Here is a 15527-nt window from a genome sequence, read left to right on the forward strand (position 1 = left end):
AGTGACAGTTATCTCAAAAGGTCATGTAATAAATCTTTAAGTAAAACTCAAATACACATGGAGTAATACAAGCTTAATGAAAATTCTTATTGTTTCAGATGAAAATAATGGAAAAAATTTCATAATTACTTCGTTTTTATTTCCTCATAATCTTCAAATTCGTTCTCTTCATTTGTCAAACCTGCAGAAAAACTGGCTGACACTGACACATTTGTCATGCTGCTAGCCCTGTTTCCAAGCACCTTTTTCTTTCCAACTGCAGCTAAAAATCATTCTTTGTTTACTTTTAATTCATTTCCTTGCACTTAAAATGCACTTAAAATTTAAAATTATCATTACTGCATATGTTGGATTATTTAAAGTCTCATCTTTTAACTCTCTGAGCATTTTATATAAGCATTTAAAAGTCAATCTAAGTGCACAAGAAACTTGAAAAGAAAACATCTCATCAATTTCCTAATATCTATTACTCACCACTTCCCCCTTTTGTTCCAGTCTGATCTATTTTACTTTTGCCGACCTGTTTTTCAAGCAGAGCATTCTTGCGTCTCTGTTGGACAAGTTCATTCTGACATTCTAAATATTTTTGGGAAGCTTCCTCATTCCTATAATCAAATTAATTTTTAAAAGTTTCTCTTTATTTGAAATACATAAGTGATTTGCATTCCAAGTTCAGTATCTGTGATGAATAAATGTAACTGAAAATATGTAGTTTTTCAAAAATGAAATACAGTTGAACTTCGATATCTCAAACACTGATATCTCCAATACCATGGAGATGTTGAAGTGATTTGGAAGTCCCAACTGCTTATTCCTTAAGTATTTTATCTTGGATATCTCGAATCCTCGGATATGTCGAAGTTTTTCTTCAGTCCCATCGAGTTCGAGATAACAAGGTTTGACTGTACAGCCAAACCTTGTTATATCGAACTTGATGGGACCAAGAAAAACTTCGAGATATCCAAGGGTTCAAGATATCGAGGGTAAAATACTTAAAAAATATGTGATTAGGACATCCCAATCTTCGACATATCCTTGGTGTTCGAGATATCCATTTTCGAGATACCAAAGTTCAACTGTACTTTCGAAACATTGCCCACAAAATTATCAGATTAATAAAAGTACATGTACCTTCTCTTTTCTCTGTAATAAGATGGATGACCTACCTCTTTTCTAACACCTTGACTAGTTCCGATAGTTTATCTCTTTCCACCTGAGCCACCTGATATATAGTCTTGTATTCCTGACATTGGGCCTGGAGTTCAGCCATGGCTTGTTTATCAGTATTACTCCTGGTGAAAATAAAAGGTAATCATCAAATCTGTCAAAGCTTATGTACTTATAATCGAAACTTCAAATCCGCCACTCGATTGAGTTGCAATGCTACTGTATACAGAGTTATTTCTGCCCCATGTTATTTTTGCCCTTTCACACTTGCAAACAATTTTGCCTCATTTTAAATTCAACCAGACACAGCTGATGTACTAGTAAGTGATAATGATGCTTCCTTTGAATTTGCCCCATTTTAAATTCACCCATTTGCGACAAGGGTGGAAATGAAATGGAGGCAAAAATTTCTCTGTATACAGCTTATGAAAATATACACTGGTTTCTTTTGGTAATGCTTGGTCATTGAACACAACTGACCATAAACATCAAAAATGCTTATAAATGTATTAGTAAAATTCTAAAATGCCAAGAACTAGGAATATATCTACATGTACAAGACATAATGTTGATACACATATCACTAAAAGTTTTGATAAGTATATGTATGTAACAGAAATACTGTTTTAAACCAATACATGTACTATGTCCATTTCTTACATGTGAAATGAAGGTGTGCGTATGGTTCCTTTCCTAGAGGCACTCCTGGTCACCTCTGCTGTATTGTTGTCCATTTTTCTGGATGGTGGACGTGCTGTGTCTACTGTACTGGTGACAGAGGGACACCGGTCCAGTGCACTGTTTATGACTGGAGGTTTATCACTCATTCTGCAAACAGCATATAATCATAATACATATCAAGCCTGGTTGTTTCTGATGATGTCATTGTTACACAAGAGAAAATGCAGCTAAGTATGCAAGTTATAAGCACTGATTCAAAAAATGTTTTCAAATCAATGCATATAACTTAGTGAATTTAATTCTTCTGATCTGCCTCCAAATCATGTCAATAAAATATCAAATAATGATATTTACCACATTGAATGATAAGTAATTCTTAATTAAAAATCCTGATTTCTACCTTGAACTTGATGGGGTGTGTGGATCTAACTGGAAGTCCAGCTGGATGTCCCCATTTTCAGCTGTTGCAGGTCTGGAATCCCTCTGGGTCACCTGAGCTGAGGAGGGTGGTCTTTGTCCTGCTGGCTGGAAAAGCATATTTGCCGACTCCATCTGAGCTCTCTGTAGATGCTGCAAAGAATCAATCCAGAAATCAACATGTGACACAAAACTAAAAGCCAACTTAAGAGGCCCCAAGGTCATTATGCTCACCTGGGTCATATTTTTGTTATCTGACAGAAAATGTGTAAAATGAAATGCTTTATTGCTTTACAGTTAATAACCTAGCTGCATTATACTCATTGCTAGTAAGTTCACAAAACCTTGTTGTTACTAGTTATGCCTGTATTAGCTTTTGACCTAACTTATGTGGCCCAACTTTTACGTCAAGGCCACAATTGAGGAAATCTGAATTTACAATCCACACTAAATGGGGATCAATCTTGCATATTATTTGTACTGATTACTAAAATCCATTTTTTTTTTTACATACTACTTTGACTAATTGTGGTTGAAATGTTTTTTTATTGTGCACATGCACAGACTCTGGATCATGATTTACAAACTTAAAAGTGTACACATAAGGAAGCTTTCACAGGAATTTTGTCTCAGTGGTTCTTCAGAAGAGAATTTTTAAATTATCCTACCCTATTTTGGCATTTATTTATATAAATATTGAATATTTATATTCCAAATATAATATGAATAGAGAAAATGCAATGCAACAAACATGTACCCGGATTCAAATCAGAGTCCCATGAACTCTTACGACAGGTGCTCTACCAACTGAGTTGTCTGACCACTGATGATGGAACCTGTCTGACCACCACATTCCACCCTCCATAATGTAACACCCCCCCCCAACCCCAGAAATCAACCCAGATTCTTTTGCCCTTGCCAGGACTTTTACTTGAAAGTCAAGAGGTGAACAATATATGGCATCACAGAATGGGTGGACTCAAGTGTCCTGAAAAAATGCCATAAATTAAAGTGTATTAAAATGCTTATTTCTTTCCATTATATAAATCCCCGATATCTTACCCATATATCAGTGGTACAGATGTGATTTTAAAATTCTCTTTTCAAGAAAAACAAAATAAATATCGAAGGCATGGGACCCGCAGATTTCTTGAATATCAATAGATAATCAGGGTCGCCCGTTTTTCATCGTCTGAATACATAGTCAGTGCAAATTTGTCAGCTCTTCTTAAGAAAATTGAGTTGTATATTGAAGAAAATAATGTCATATTAAAAGGAGAAGAGCTGACAAACATACACTCATACTTAATTTTACAAAAAACATGTTCAAAACAAACTTCTCGCTTCCATTGAAGATTATGACTGCGTTAACCTTGATTTGACTTCAATTGACCTGTTGAATACTACAATTCATCACATGATGTCCACCTGTGAGTGTACTCGTGAAAACAATTACATTGTATTCTTCAACCTGACCTCAATCTAAATCACGTCTTGGAGCATGTTTGGTTGCAATTTTCAGAATTTAGCAAATTTTATTAAATGTTATTATAATTTTGCGTGTCCTCACATTTTCTAAAATTTCATATTGACATTGCTGTAATATACCATACACATATTTGAATTTCTAGAGAGAGAGAGAGATGTCGACACTGACGCCGATCAATAGCCCCGCCTCCTATTAATATTGATTATATGACCTAAAAACCACTCCAGGTACATGTCAAATTCAGGACGGCGACACTAATGTATCAATTGTTCCTTCAATCTTGATTCATAGCAACAAGGCATTGCTTTTGTACAAATTTTCTACCTAATATAACCATGTATATGTAGCTCTTTCTATTGCTTGTAATATATTTTGGATTCACTTCATTTACAGCTTGATAGAGGAATCTTAAAAAGATCCAAAATAGGGTGTTAAGTTCACTCATTCTTTAACAGGAAAGGATAAACTTTTCCATTTAAACAAATTTGTGTCTCATTCACCAACAGATGCTTGAATTGTGCCAAGTTTTGTTGAAAATTGCCAAGTGGTTATTGAGAAGAAGTTGAAAAATTACCGGTAATAGACAGAGCTTTATAGGCTCTGTTGAATTAGAATCATATTCATAATGTTGAACTTTGGAATCTCATCACAGAGATCTCGAATACCATGGATATATCAAAGTGAACTGGAAGTTCCAAGCACTTTTTATTTAAGTATTTTACCCTTGGATATCTTGAAGTTTTTTCTTGGTCCCATCAAGTTATAGATAACGAGATTCAATTGTACTTGGATAAAGTATTATTAATGTAATGTTTAAAATGGTTTAAAAAAAAAGTCATGAAGCATTTCAAAATACTTAATCCTATCAACCTAGTATTATACTCTGTTGTGTCCCCTCCCTTATAACTTACATTGAGTTTAAGTTGCTGAATCTCATCTTCTAGCCTGTGAACTTTGGCTTCTTTTTCAGCAACAATGGCCTTGAGTTGTTCCACCACATTACTGTCCTGTTGGGTTTTCATGGACATTTGTTTAATTTCGTTTTGTGACTTCTGTGATGTTTCTTTTTGCTGATTGGCAGTCTGCTCCAACAATTGCTGTAGATGGCTCTGTTGTTTCTGTGGTAATTTTATATTTTTAAGTGATTTCTAAGGATATATTAATTGTACAGTGAGTGCATTCTATTCCATTTTTTAATACTTATGTGATTTTTAAGGATGTACATTACATGTAAATTAATTGCACAATAAGTGCATTCTATTTAGTCTTTTTCTAAAAAAATAAAGAAACATATCAGTAGCTTGAATTGATACAAATACTTGGATAAAACATAATTTCCTAATTGTGTCCTTGTACGAGGCAAAATTTTGAAAAATATTAAATCAAAGCATTTGTGAGTAAACAGCGATTTCACTACCATCAAAGCCTGAATAAGTTCATCATCATGGTGTCCTTTATCCAACAATGTCTTCATCTGCTCTTTTATGCCCTTGTTTTGATTTGCTAGCACACTATTTCTGTAAGCAACACATTCAAACAGAGCTCAAATCAGATGATGCATGCAATCAACAGTAAAATCATTGTCAACTACTAAATATTATTATTAATGACTACATTAATTGAACACGGAAAGTGCAAACATACATGTATTAAATCTAAAATCTGATCAAACATGAACAACACTGAAGATCAAACTATTCAGGGTAATGGACATTTGTGGTAAAGACGTCAACCTCAACGATGATAAACTGCAGGTATACAGGTTATAACAGTGTGAACCACTGTTGTCTAAATTCAGTCAAGTTACTGTAAAGGTATTTCATTTGGCTGGGTATTCTTTTGAGAGCCTATGGTGGAAAGCAGCTTCTGCTAAATCAAGTACATTTATATCTTGCACATTCGGAAATCTATGCCAGCTTGCTGAAAAATCAAAATCTGCCAAATACAGTCAAACCTCACTATCTTGAACTGAATGGGACCAAGAAAATACTTCGAGATATCCGAGGATTCGAGATATCCAAGGTAAAATACTTAAGAAATAAGCACTTGGGACTTCAAAGTCACTTCGACATATCCATGGTATTCGAGATATCAGTGTTCGAGAAACTGAAGTTCAACTGTATTGTACATACTAAATATAATACATTTACAGTATGCTTTTTAGACTAATGTTAATGTTCATGCAAGAAACATAGTTTTATGTATTATTGGAAACAAATTTAAGCCTCCATGCTTTCAAAGCAACTGAAAAGTTAATGTTGTTATCAAAGTTCTATTTACCACAAATGTCCAATAGAACACACTCTGATTTATCAAACAACAGAGTTGAATTGGCGACATTAAATTGCAACAAAAATCTATTTAAGGTAATGCTAACATCATAGTCAACTTATGCATACATCAATTCTGAAATGCACTGAAATTACAACATAAGCAATCATTATATCATTGCAAATAGCCATCTGTTAGTGACAGAGATAAATCTGCTCTGTGTATACCATTAAAGCTTCTATCAACTCATCATCATGGGTCCCCTTGTCAAGTAATACCCTCAAGTGACCCTTCAAGGCAAGGATTTCACTTGACAAAATACGGTTCCTGAAAATTCGAAAGGAATAATCCTCATTGTCATTTGTATTTCACTCTTCTGTTTTTTTTTTTAGTATTATTTTTTCCACTCCACAATCAATAAAGTGAGCAAGTTTTAAAAATATCTACCGTTACTCTGAAATAATTGTAACAAGAGATGTTTGTGAAACACTTATGCCCCACCCCCTCCCCAAATTATTGGAATTTTTCTAAGTCCAAGGGGCATAACTCTATCGAAAATTGCTCGACTGTACCCGAAACAGAACTTGACCTAGATATTTTTATAAATCTATATACCAAATTTCACTTCAGTATGTACAACCTCTGCAATGAAAATGAATGGAAACTGTTGGTGGACCAACTGTGAGACAGACCGACCGACCGACAGACAGCAGCAAAGCAATATGCCCTCCCTTCTTCGAAGGGGGCATAAAAAATTATTCCAAAAAGGGATCGATACTGAAATTTTAGTTGCTATCTACCTAGTTCTGGCAGCATCAAACTTCTTCTTTAATGCTGCATGTTCTTCTTCTAATGCCTTGAGCTCGTTGGCAGCTTTCTAGAAAAGTTAATGCCAAAGTTGCAAAACATTTTTCTTTGATTATTAGTATTTTTAAAGACTTTAGAGTAATTAAGTCTTGGTTTTCTCTTACTTCCTGAGATTCCTTCCTCTCTTTCTCGATCTTTCTCAGCTGTTCTCTGTGCTTCTCTATGGCCGTTCTCTGTCGAGCAGAACTATTTCCAGTCCCCAGCATCTCAGCCTCCAGATCATACTCTTTCTCTTTCTGTGGCTTTTTTGTAGAAATTTCTGCCTTTAGCTCATCAACCTACACCACCAAAAAGAAGAATCATGATTTTCAGGTATTTATAGAAAGACTGGACCTTAAAGCTTATATATGTTGCTTTACATAAAAAATTCTTGGAAAATTTTTCATTAAATAAAAGAAGGGAGAGAGAGAGAGAGAGAGAAATCTACAAAACTTATTCAATCTGTGCTTGCCTTCTTTTGTAGCATCATAATTTGTTGAGCCCTTCCTTTCCAGTTGCTCTGGCTGTTCAGTAGTGACTGAATGTTAACATTGTCTCCCAGCTCCTGACTTAGCACCTATAAGACACAATACCTCTTAAAAATAGCCATCTACTTTAAAAATCTCAGATCAAAGGACTCTAATCAAAGAAACTCATTGAAAGTACAGTCAAACCTTGCTATCTCAAACTCTAAGAGACCAAGAAATAAAAAATGAATATTCCAAGGACTCAAGATATTGAGGCTAAAATACTAAAGATCAAGTGGTTGTGACTGCCAACTAAGTTCAACATATTCAAGGTATTTGAGATAGTGTTGTTTAATAGAGATACCAAAGTTCAAATGTAGTTGTTTCTGTGTGTCATTTTTATTCTGTTTGATAACTAGAGAATACTTTTTCTTTAAATTCGTTCACCTCAATTCATATACACATACTTTAACAGAAAGAAATATATTGATTTCCAATCAATGTGCAGGTTTTAAAATTACAATTACCATGTCTCTGTACCAGTATTTATAATAAATGTCATTTAAAAAGTATTGTAATGTATTATAAACTGCAGTAGTCACTTCTAATATGTCTTACATCTTTTACATAAGAATTACATTTTTGCTATTTTTTTAATTGTTCATTTAATCAAAATAAAGTAAGTTGACATGCTTTGCTTCATACAACTCTTCGCTTCACTTTTTGAATGCAACTTTACACCCGATTTTTTTTAATAAAGATTATTTTATGAAATATACAAATAATCACTCTTAATTGACGGAAGTTACATGTAAGTCATATGGAAAGAAGAATCATTTAGGTACAACTTGTTTAAGCACACCCACAGGAAGTGAACTGTGGTACAACTTAACAAATTCCTCAACTTCCTCTTCACAATTTCCCGCTGAAGCAGTCACATTGTTAGTTCCAAGTATAGCTAAAAACCCACCCACCCCAGCCCCCCTTTTTTCTGTAATAAATTATGTCAAAATGTTATACAATGTTCACTTTAACCAATGCAACAGTAATCTGCGTCCAGTTTTTCATTTTTCAGATTCACCAAAAGTTGAGTCGGGGATTGACAACACCAATCGGCATCCAAGACGATAAATCTTAACAGCCAGACCACCGAAGGGAAAACTAATCCTTGTTCAGGACCCTATAATCATGAACAATTTTCTTTTCAAACCTCATTTAGTGACACAAATCAAAACTTAAGATCAACTATCCAAAGACTTTTAATTACATACCCTTAATCTGTCGCATTGTCCTCTTTTGTGTTTGGCGGGTCTGGGGGGACCTAAGGGGGGTTTTCGAGACATTTCTGGCCTGTGTTTCCCCCATCTGTCAACTAGGACAGAGGGCAGTTGTTGTTTGTGGGGAAAGTATTACCCCTTATGTAGTTTATGGTTGGGGTTCTACAAGTTTAAGCCATACTTGGTGCCCCCTTCACCTCTTTTAAAAGGAGGGAAGGCTCACAGTCTGGAGTACTCAGTGTCAGTAAGTACTATCGAACCAGGGAGCAATCTTCTGGAAACAGCGTAAACAGATATGTCCCAGGCCATTCCCGTCCACATGCTAGTTGTCAAGCATTGGGACTTCACCGGCACTTGTGCTCAACACAAGGCCTCCGTCATGCCCGTTATGCACCTTTGTGTGTTGGTATTTCGGCCGTAACCCCAGACCTCATATAAGATTTGGGGACAATGTGGCCATTTATGTCCATTATCCGTAGACTTTACAGTGACTTTACAGTGAATGTTGACAATTGTTGTATTTGAAAATGTGTGACTATAATAATTGGTGCAATACTACTGTTTCCAAGTTAATAAATGTGAAATGAACTTATGAGTTTTGTTATACATTCCTCAAGGCATAGGAATTGTGGTAATGCTATGACAGCATGAATTGCAATGAAATTTGGTATGCGAATGGTTCTATGCAAATCAAAAGCAATTGAGATACCAATAAGTTGGTAATTGTTGAAGCAATATACAGACTGTTCAATTAATAAAGTAGTTTAATTAAGAAATAAATAACAAGTTTAAAAACTTCTCTGGGAAATGAAGTGGGTCGGTCACATGATCAAATCCTGTGAAGGCCAAAGGCCTTCTCAGAAGATTTGATCACGTACCGACCCACTTCATTTCCCAGTGAAGTTTTTAAACTTGTTATTTATTACTTATATATTCATTTGAGACAGACAATCAGATGTAAATATTGCACTAACTGTTCGTCGTAGATTTTGACAAATTATGCAAGGTGTAAATCAGCTTGAAAAGTGGTTACGTTCAAATTCATCTGGCAAAGGATTCTGTTTTGAAGGGAATATTCTGTGAAAGGAGCATATTGGTGTCTGGGAATATTTTTGTATTCATGAGAACACATATTCGATGTTAAAAAAACACAAGAAACACGTCCGATGTTTGATAATTAGATGTTGGAGGAATTTCGGTCGGAAAGGGATGGATGGAGACACTTGTCCTGACCAGTTAACTTGAAATCAAGTATAAAATTGGATCAGAAACATAATATCTACGATTTCAGTATAAAGGCATATTTATTATGATGTTGACATGGAGACACTGGCGACAGCTTACATTGTTAAGACAACGATCTCGAGATGGAGGTGTGCCTACCGAACTCCCGAACTGCAGTGTTTGTCAGCTGTTTGTGGCGTGATTGCATTACATTGATATTTTTCAACAGATTTTCAAATTTACTGTGAGTAAAGTTTAATGAAAAAAAAATTATAGCATTCAGAGGTCTACAAGAAAAATAAGGGTAAACATATTGCAGCTCAGACATGAAACTTATAACATGCAGCTCTCTATTCTCTATGTAAAAGCGATCAAGAACTGTGTTAAATACTTGTTAACATTGTTAATAAAATGATTATTATTTTACTTGCGTATTTTGTACATTTTTATACATGAAAAACATAATATATTGCTAAGTAGAGTAAGTCTTTTTATGTAGATATTACTGAGCTGTGTGATTAGGTCACGAAATGACCTATGACCTTCGAAAAACTTCATACAGGTATGAAGATATTTGCTCTCTGTATGTTTATATAAGAGAGAGAGATACCACAAATGTATATATTACCTTATGAACCATTTTGAGTTCCTGTTTTAGTACGGAGGTCTGGTTTCTGAATTCAGCCATTTTGTTTTCAGCATATTTTAATTTGTCTTGTAAAGCCTTCATATCTACAGAATCATCTGGCTACAAGTAAAAATAAACAATAAACCTTCATAAAACATGCTATTGTAATTTAATATCATGCTACCTGAAAGCAGAAGCTGCCTTTATGGAAGTACTACAACATGATACATATGACAAATGAAATTAAAAGGATGACAACTATAAAGTATAAATACCTTATCCTCTAATGTGGACCGGCTGGTCGCTGAACTTATCATTGACCTAGTATCTTCAGGTATTTTATTCAGCTATAAAAATAAAAAAAACCCTTTAATATTTAATCTAAATGACCTTACACTGCATGGGTATACTAATAGTTCCGTGGATAAGTAAATCTGAGTTTCATTTGTCTATACTATACCGGTATAAAGAGTAATGTAATTGAAATTCCATATTCAGGTAGATTCAGAAAAAATTTCCTTTTCTGCACACATATGAGACATAAGACCATATAATAGCTAAATCTGGATCACCTCATGAAAATCAGCATCATCAAAATGTATGCACACACAAGACTACATCATCCACGTAATACAAAATTATAACTTCTACCTGAGTCTGTAGATCCATGCATTTTTTGCCATATTGCCTAGATTTAGTTCTCTCTGATTCTAATTCAGCATTCAGATCTCGGACCTTTTTGGATAATTCCACAATTTTTGTTGCAGCTGTTTCATTAGTAACAGCTCCTGAAACTAAAGGTTGCAAAAATATCAGTATGTAATTGACTTACGATTAAATCTTATAATCATGCTTAATGTTAATGAATATCTTAAAATGTAAGCATGTACCTCTTGCTTGGTCTTCTCGCTTCTTTTTAATTTGACGAACTTCAAAATCTTTCTCACTGAGGAGCTTGTAAACCCTTGCATTCTCATCTTTCAGTTCCTATTGCAAAAAAATGATTATATTTTAAGAGTTTTAGTCAACATCCTTCAAAACTTCAAAAAATTTCAGTCTTAAAAACCCCCAATTTTTCCCCATAACAAAATTAAAGGTATAGGGTGAGTTAACCATGCATCGGACACATACCTTGCTTCGGACAACTTCAAGCAATAAACTTTCTTTAAATCTGAGTGTTCCCGTGTTTTTACTTGTTTCTGTCTTGAAGCCGAAGATTTAAACTTTTTATTGATGCCGATTTTTATTATCATGTTGCGATAAAAATATCCCGAGAATGGCCTTGAAGTGACGTCATATTTTACATCATCAAAGGGGAGTAACCAAAATTTTATGATTTTGCAAATTTTAGAGTTGTTGTTCTTTAATTAGACTTCAATGGAGCGAGTCGGACTCAGGTGAAATTTGTCAATGATTGGTAATTTTACAGAACTTTTAAAAAAAATTCACTTCTATGTTTGTATAATTATGTTCCCCAAACGAAGTTTGGGAACATATTGTTTTTACTCTGTTTCTTATTATTATTATTATTAAGTCTTCCGTTCACAACGGAAGACTTATAGTGATTGTATTGTTTCTTTTTATTATTATTATTATTATTATTATTATTCCTCCCAAATTTTGAGAGCTCGATTACTCAGAGATGGTTGGATAGATTTTCACAATTTTTCACATGATAGTAGGCTGATATATGAAGTTTATATAAAATTCCGTTTTTTGAAAAATTCACTTCCGGTCCGAAGTTACGGCCGAATTTCCAATTTTTAAATGGACTTTTGTCAGGAATTTTTCTCGGAAACGGTTTGAGGTAAAGATGTGGAATTTACAGGAGTATTAGATCATGACATTCTCTTTGTTTCGAAGTTGTTTTCGTGTGTTTCCGGTACTTCCTGTCCGAACCGGAAATGAACTTGTGTTTGGTCAATTTTCAACTTTTTTATTTTTTAATATTTTTTCAAGATATTATTCTGTATAACAGCGGTAATTCTACAAACACTAAATATATAATTTGTTTTAAAATTGGATTGCGCATTTTCTAGATTTTAGGTACCGTCATTTTCTCCATTTACCTAGTGTGTATACAATGGGCAAAGAAAGATAACTCTGACTTGTAAGTGAGAATAGAACTTTCGAGATAAAGGCGGAAATAGTATCGATGACGTCAGAGACATATACACTCTACCAGTTGCCAGTGTAGTGTAAGTCTGTATTGACAGTTAATTGATTTACACATGAATATATCTAAAAAAAAAATTAATATATATGCTAGGTACCTAATTCAAGTAAATATATTATAAGCACTGAATATACATTTATAGTGATGGACAGGCATGCAATTTTATCTATCTCGTATAGTAAGTTCAGAATACGATAGTTATAAGCCTTCTATAATGTAGACGATTTATTATTCTCTATGATTTGAATGCGAAATTATCCCGATTTCCGAGTTTTATTTTCGATATTAAAAAATATTACATACACTCAAAAAGGAATTGAGCGATAGAAAACTGTAATACAGTACTGTTTTAAAGCCTTTATAAATAAATTGATATCTGCCACTTAAAAGAAAGAAAATCAATCTATAGATTAGATTTGGTTATTACATGTATATTTGATAAAAAGTTAAATCATTTATGACACATGATCTATACTCTATATACCTAAGGAATTATAAAGGATGTGAAAAGACGAGTCTTGGATTCTTGTGAAATACTCAAAGAGTTAAAAAATATATGTGAAAACGCGATTCTGTGTGAAATAATGGTACGCTATATGTTTCTTTTGGAAAAAAAAAAACCATGAAAAAAAAATTGCACAGGTCTCTTGATATGTGGGATAAGTATACCTGAATGAACACAATTTTATGCAATGATATATAATTATGTACATGCAACTGACGTCCGTACTTTTTCTTATAATTCATAAAACATAAAACTATCTAATTCCTTTGAAGCCTCCTCCCTCCCCCCCCCCCCCCCCCCCCCCGTCTTGATTAATATTTGGAGACGTTCGTGCAGCTAGCATTTGAATTATATATTCGTTTTAGATTGAAATCTGGAACATGTGAATATAATTACCATTTACATGTATACAGAGTTTCATATTCTATAATGGTAGATTTGTCATTATGAAATGTTCAATTTACGTCTGAGAGAGAGAGAGAGAGTGAGGAGAGAGAGATTCCTTCTTAATCCCGATCCTCCTATCCATTTACATAGAGCAAAAATTAGTTCTATATCGGTCACACCCATTCTTTATTAAATGTTTTCTGATTTCATAGTCAGTCATGGTCACATCCTGTATATTTTTCAGCTTAAAAAGTATCACACGAAGTGCACCTGTGTTGACCTGTCAATTAAAATCACTTGACGCTGTATGCACTGCAATTAAGTAGCCCGAGTTTGAAATGATTTTGAAGTATGATCTTTAAGTAAATCTGATGCAACAAACTTGTGAAAAAATAGAATAAAATAAAAAATAAAATATTTCGGTATTATGAACTTCGATTGTGGGACGTGGAGACCGGTCCTTTGGATGAGATCGTATAAATCGAGGTCCCTTGTCGCAGAAGGTGCTGGCATAAAAAAGATTCCCCACTGCTCAATTGCGATAAGTGCCAAAGTATAGGACAAAAATTTGCAGTCTCCACCGGCGAGTGGTGGCGTCTCCATGTGAGTGAAAAATTCTGGAGAGGGACGTTAAACAACATACGTATAATCAATCAATCAATCAATCGATTACTGAAGAGTTACTGTAATTGAATAATCTGTCTTATAGGTATGCTGTCAAATCTTGATATTATAACTTCATAAAACTCGGTGACTTTACGTTTAGTGTGATACTAACTTAATTCATTATATTTTTTTATAACACTATCACAATTATACCAAAATATACACACAATGAAGTTTATGATAGTACGGTGTTCGTTCGTCTGTTTGTTTGTCTTAGAAATGATTGCAGACAATTTTTTTTAAATTGCTAATGATATACGTATATCTCTTATAGGTGCCAACTGTATTATACAAGACTGATAATGAAAATCAAAGTACCTTAAGTAATGAAAGGACTTTTTTCCAGTTATTTTTTTCTTTCACAGTAAATATGATATGTATGTTTTTTACACAGAAAAAAAAGCAAATTCTTACAGATTAAGAAGAACGGAAGACTTTTTTGTTGCCATGGCAACAAGAGTCTAGCTAGTTAGGGTCTTCCGAGCTTCCTTCGGAAGACCCTACTGTTATTCTACTGTTTCTTATTATTAGGGTCTTCCGAGCTTCCTTCGGAAGACCCTACTGTTATTCTACTGTTTCTTATTATTATTTTATATTTTTTTTCCCGCCGATTTTCAGCAGGCGATTTCTCGGAGACCTTTTGTCCGATTGCTATGAAACTTTCAGGGTAGATACAATGTGTTATTGCCTAAAAACGGTTTTTTCAAATTTTTGATATATACCCCCCTTCATGAGTTATTGCCCTTTAATCGATATTTGGAGGGTCTCTTGTCCAGTAGAATTCTCAATAACGACACATGATATTTGCATGAAAACTGGAGAACTTTTAACTAATACATTGCAGATGCGCAGAACATTAAAATTGTAGGCTAATTTTTTTTAAGTTCGGAAGCTATGTGACGGCAAGTTTTAAGAATTATTTTTCCATGAAATTTTGCTGCTTTTTGTTTAATAACTTTTAAACTGATAAAAATTTGGTAAGACATATAGAATAAAAGTTGTTTGTAATTACGAGAGCTTTCAGATAACATCAAGAAAGAGGGGCTGGCCCCTATATTCAGGGGACAGCAGGTCATAAAAGTATTTTTTGGATAGCTAAAAATATGAAAATATTATGAAAAAGTTTGAATGACATAATTTCTAACATATTAAATCTTGTCATGTGGTATAAAGAGAAACAAGCTCCGTGCTATATTTTATTCTATTTTATATAATAATTATTCGAGAATCGTACAGGAACAAGTTGTCTACAAACCAGCCACGCCTTTTAGGGCATCGTAACACATGCTTGTACGGTTTTAGATAGTTGTTGTGTTTTAAATAAAT

General features: G+C 33.9%; 1 protein-coding gene across 1 annotated transcript in view; it reads right to left on the reverse strand.

The window, feature by feature from the left end:
- LOC133186693 (coiled-coil domain-containing protein 13-like) overlaps positions 1–15527 on the reverse strand; it is a 55017-nt gene that overhangs the window by 1065 nt on the left and 38425 nt on the right. Inside the window, exons 3-16 of the mRNA XM_061321949.1 lie at positions 11358–11454; positions 11119–11261; positions 10743–10814; positions 10468–10587; positions 7344–7448; positions 6997–7170; positions 6826–6902; positions 5172–5271; positions 4666–4872; positions 2249–2418; positions 1828–1995; positions 1167–1292; positions 475–605; positions 130–262 (exon numbers count right to left, since the gene is read on the reverse strand). Coding sequence (XP_061177933.1) covers positions 130–262; positions 475–605; positions 1167–1292; positions 1828–1995; positions 2249–2418; positions 4666–4872; positions 5172–5271; positions 6826–6902; positions 6997–7170; positions 7344–7448; positions 10468–10587; positions 10743–10814; positions 11119–11261; positions 11358–11454 — 1823 coding nt within the window. The remainder of the gene's footprint in view (positions 1–129; positions 263–474; positions 606–1166; positions 1293–1827; positions 1996–2248; positions 2419–4665; positions 4873–5171; positions 5272–6825; positions 6903–6996; positions 7171–7343; positions 7449–10467; positions 10588–10742; positions 10815–11118; positions 11262–11357; positions 11455–15527) is intronic.

This window comes from Saccostrea echinata, unplaced genomic scaffold (genome assembly GCF_033153115.1).
Source record: "Saccostrea echinata isolate AGI-Se365-2 ecotype Australia unplaced genomic scaffold, CSIRO_AGI_Sech_v1 ptg000014l, whole genome shotgun sequence".
In the NCBI taxonomy this organism is placed as follows: domain Eukaryota; kingdom Metazoa; phylum Mollusca; class Bivalvia; order Ostreida; family Ostreidae; genus Saccostrea; species Saccostrea echinata.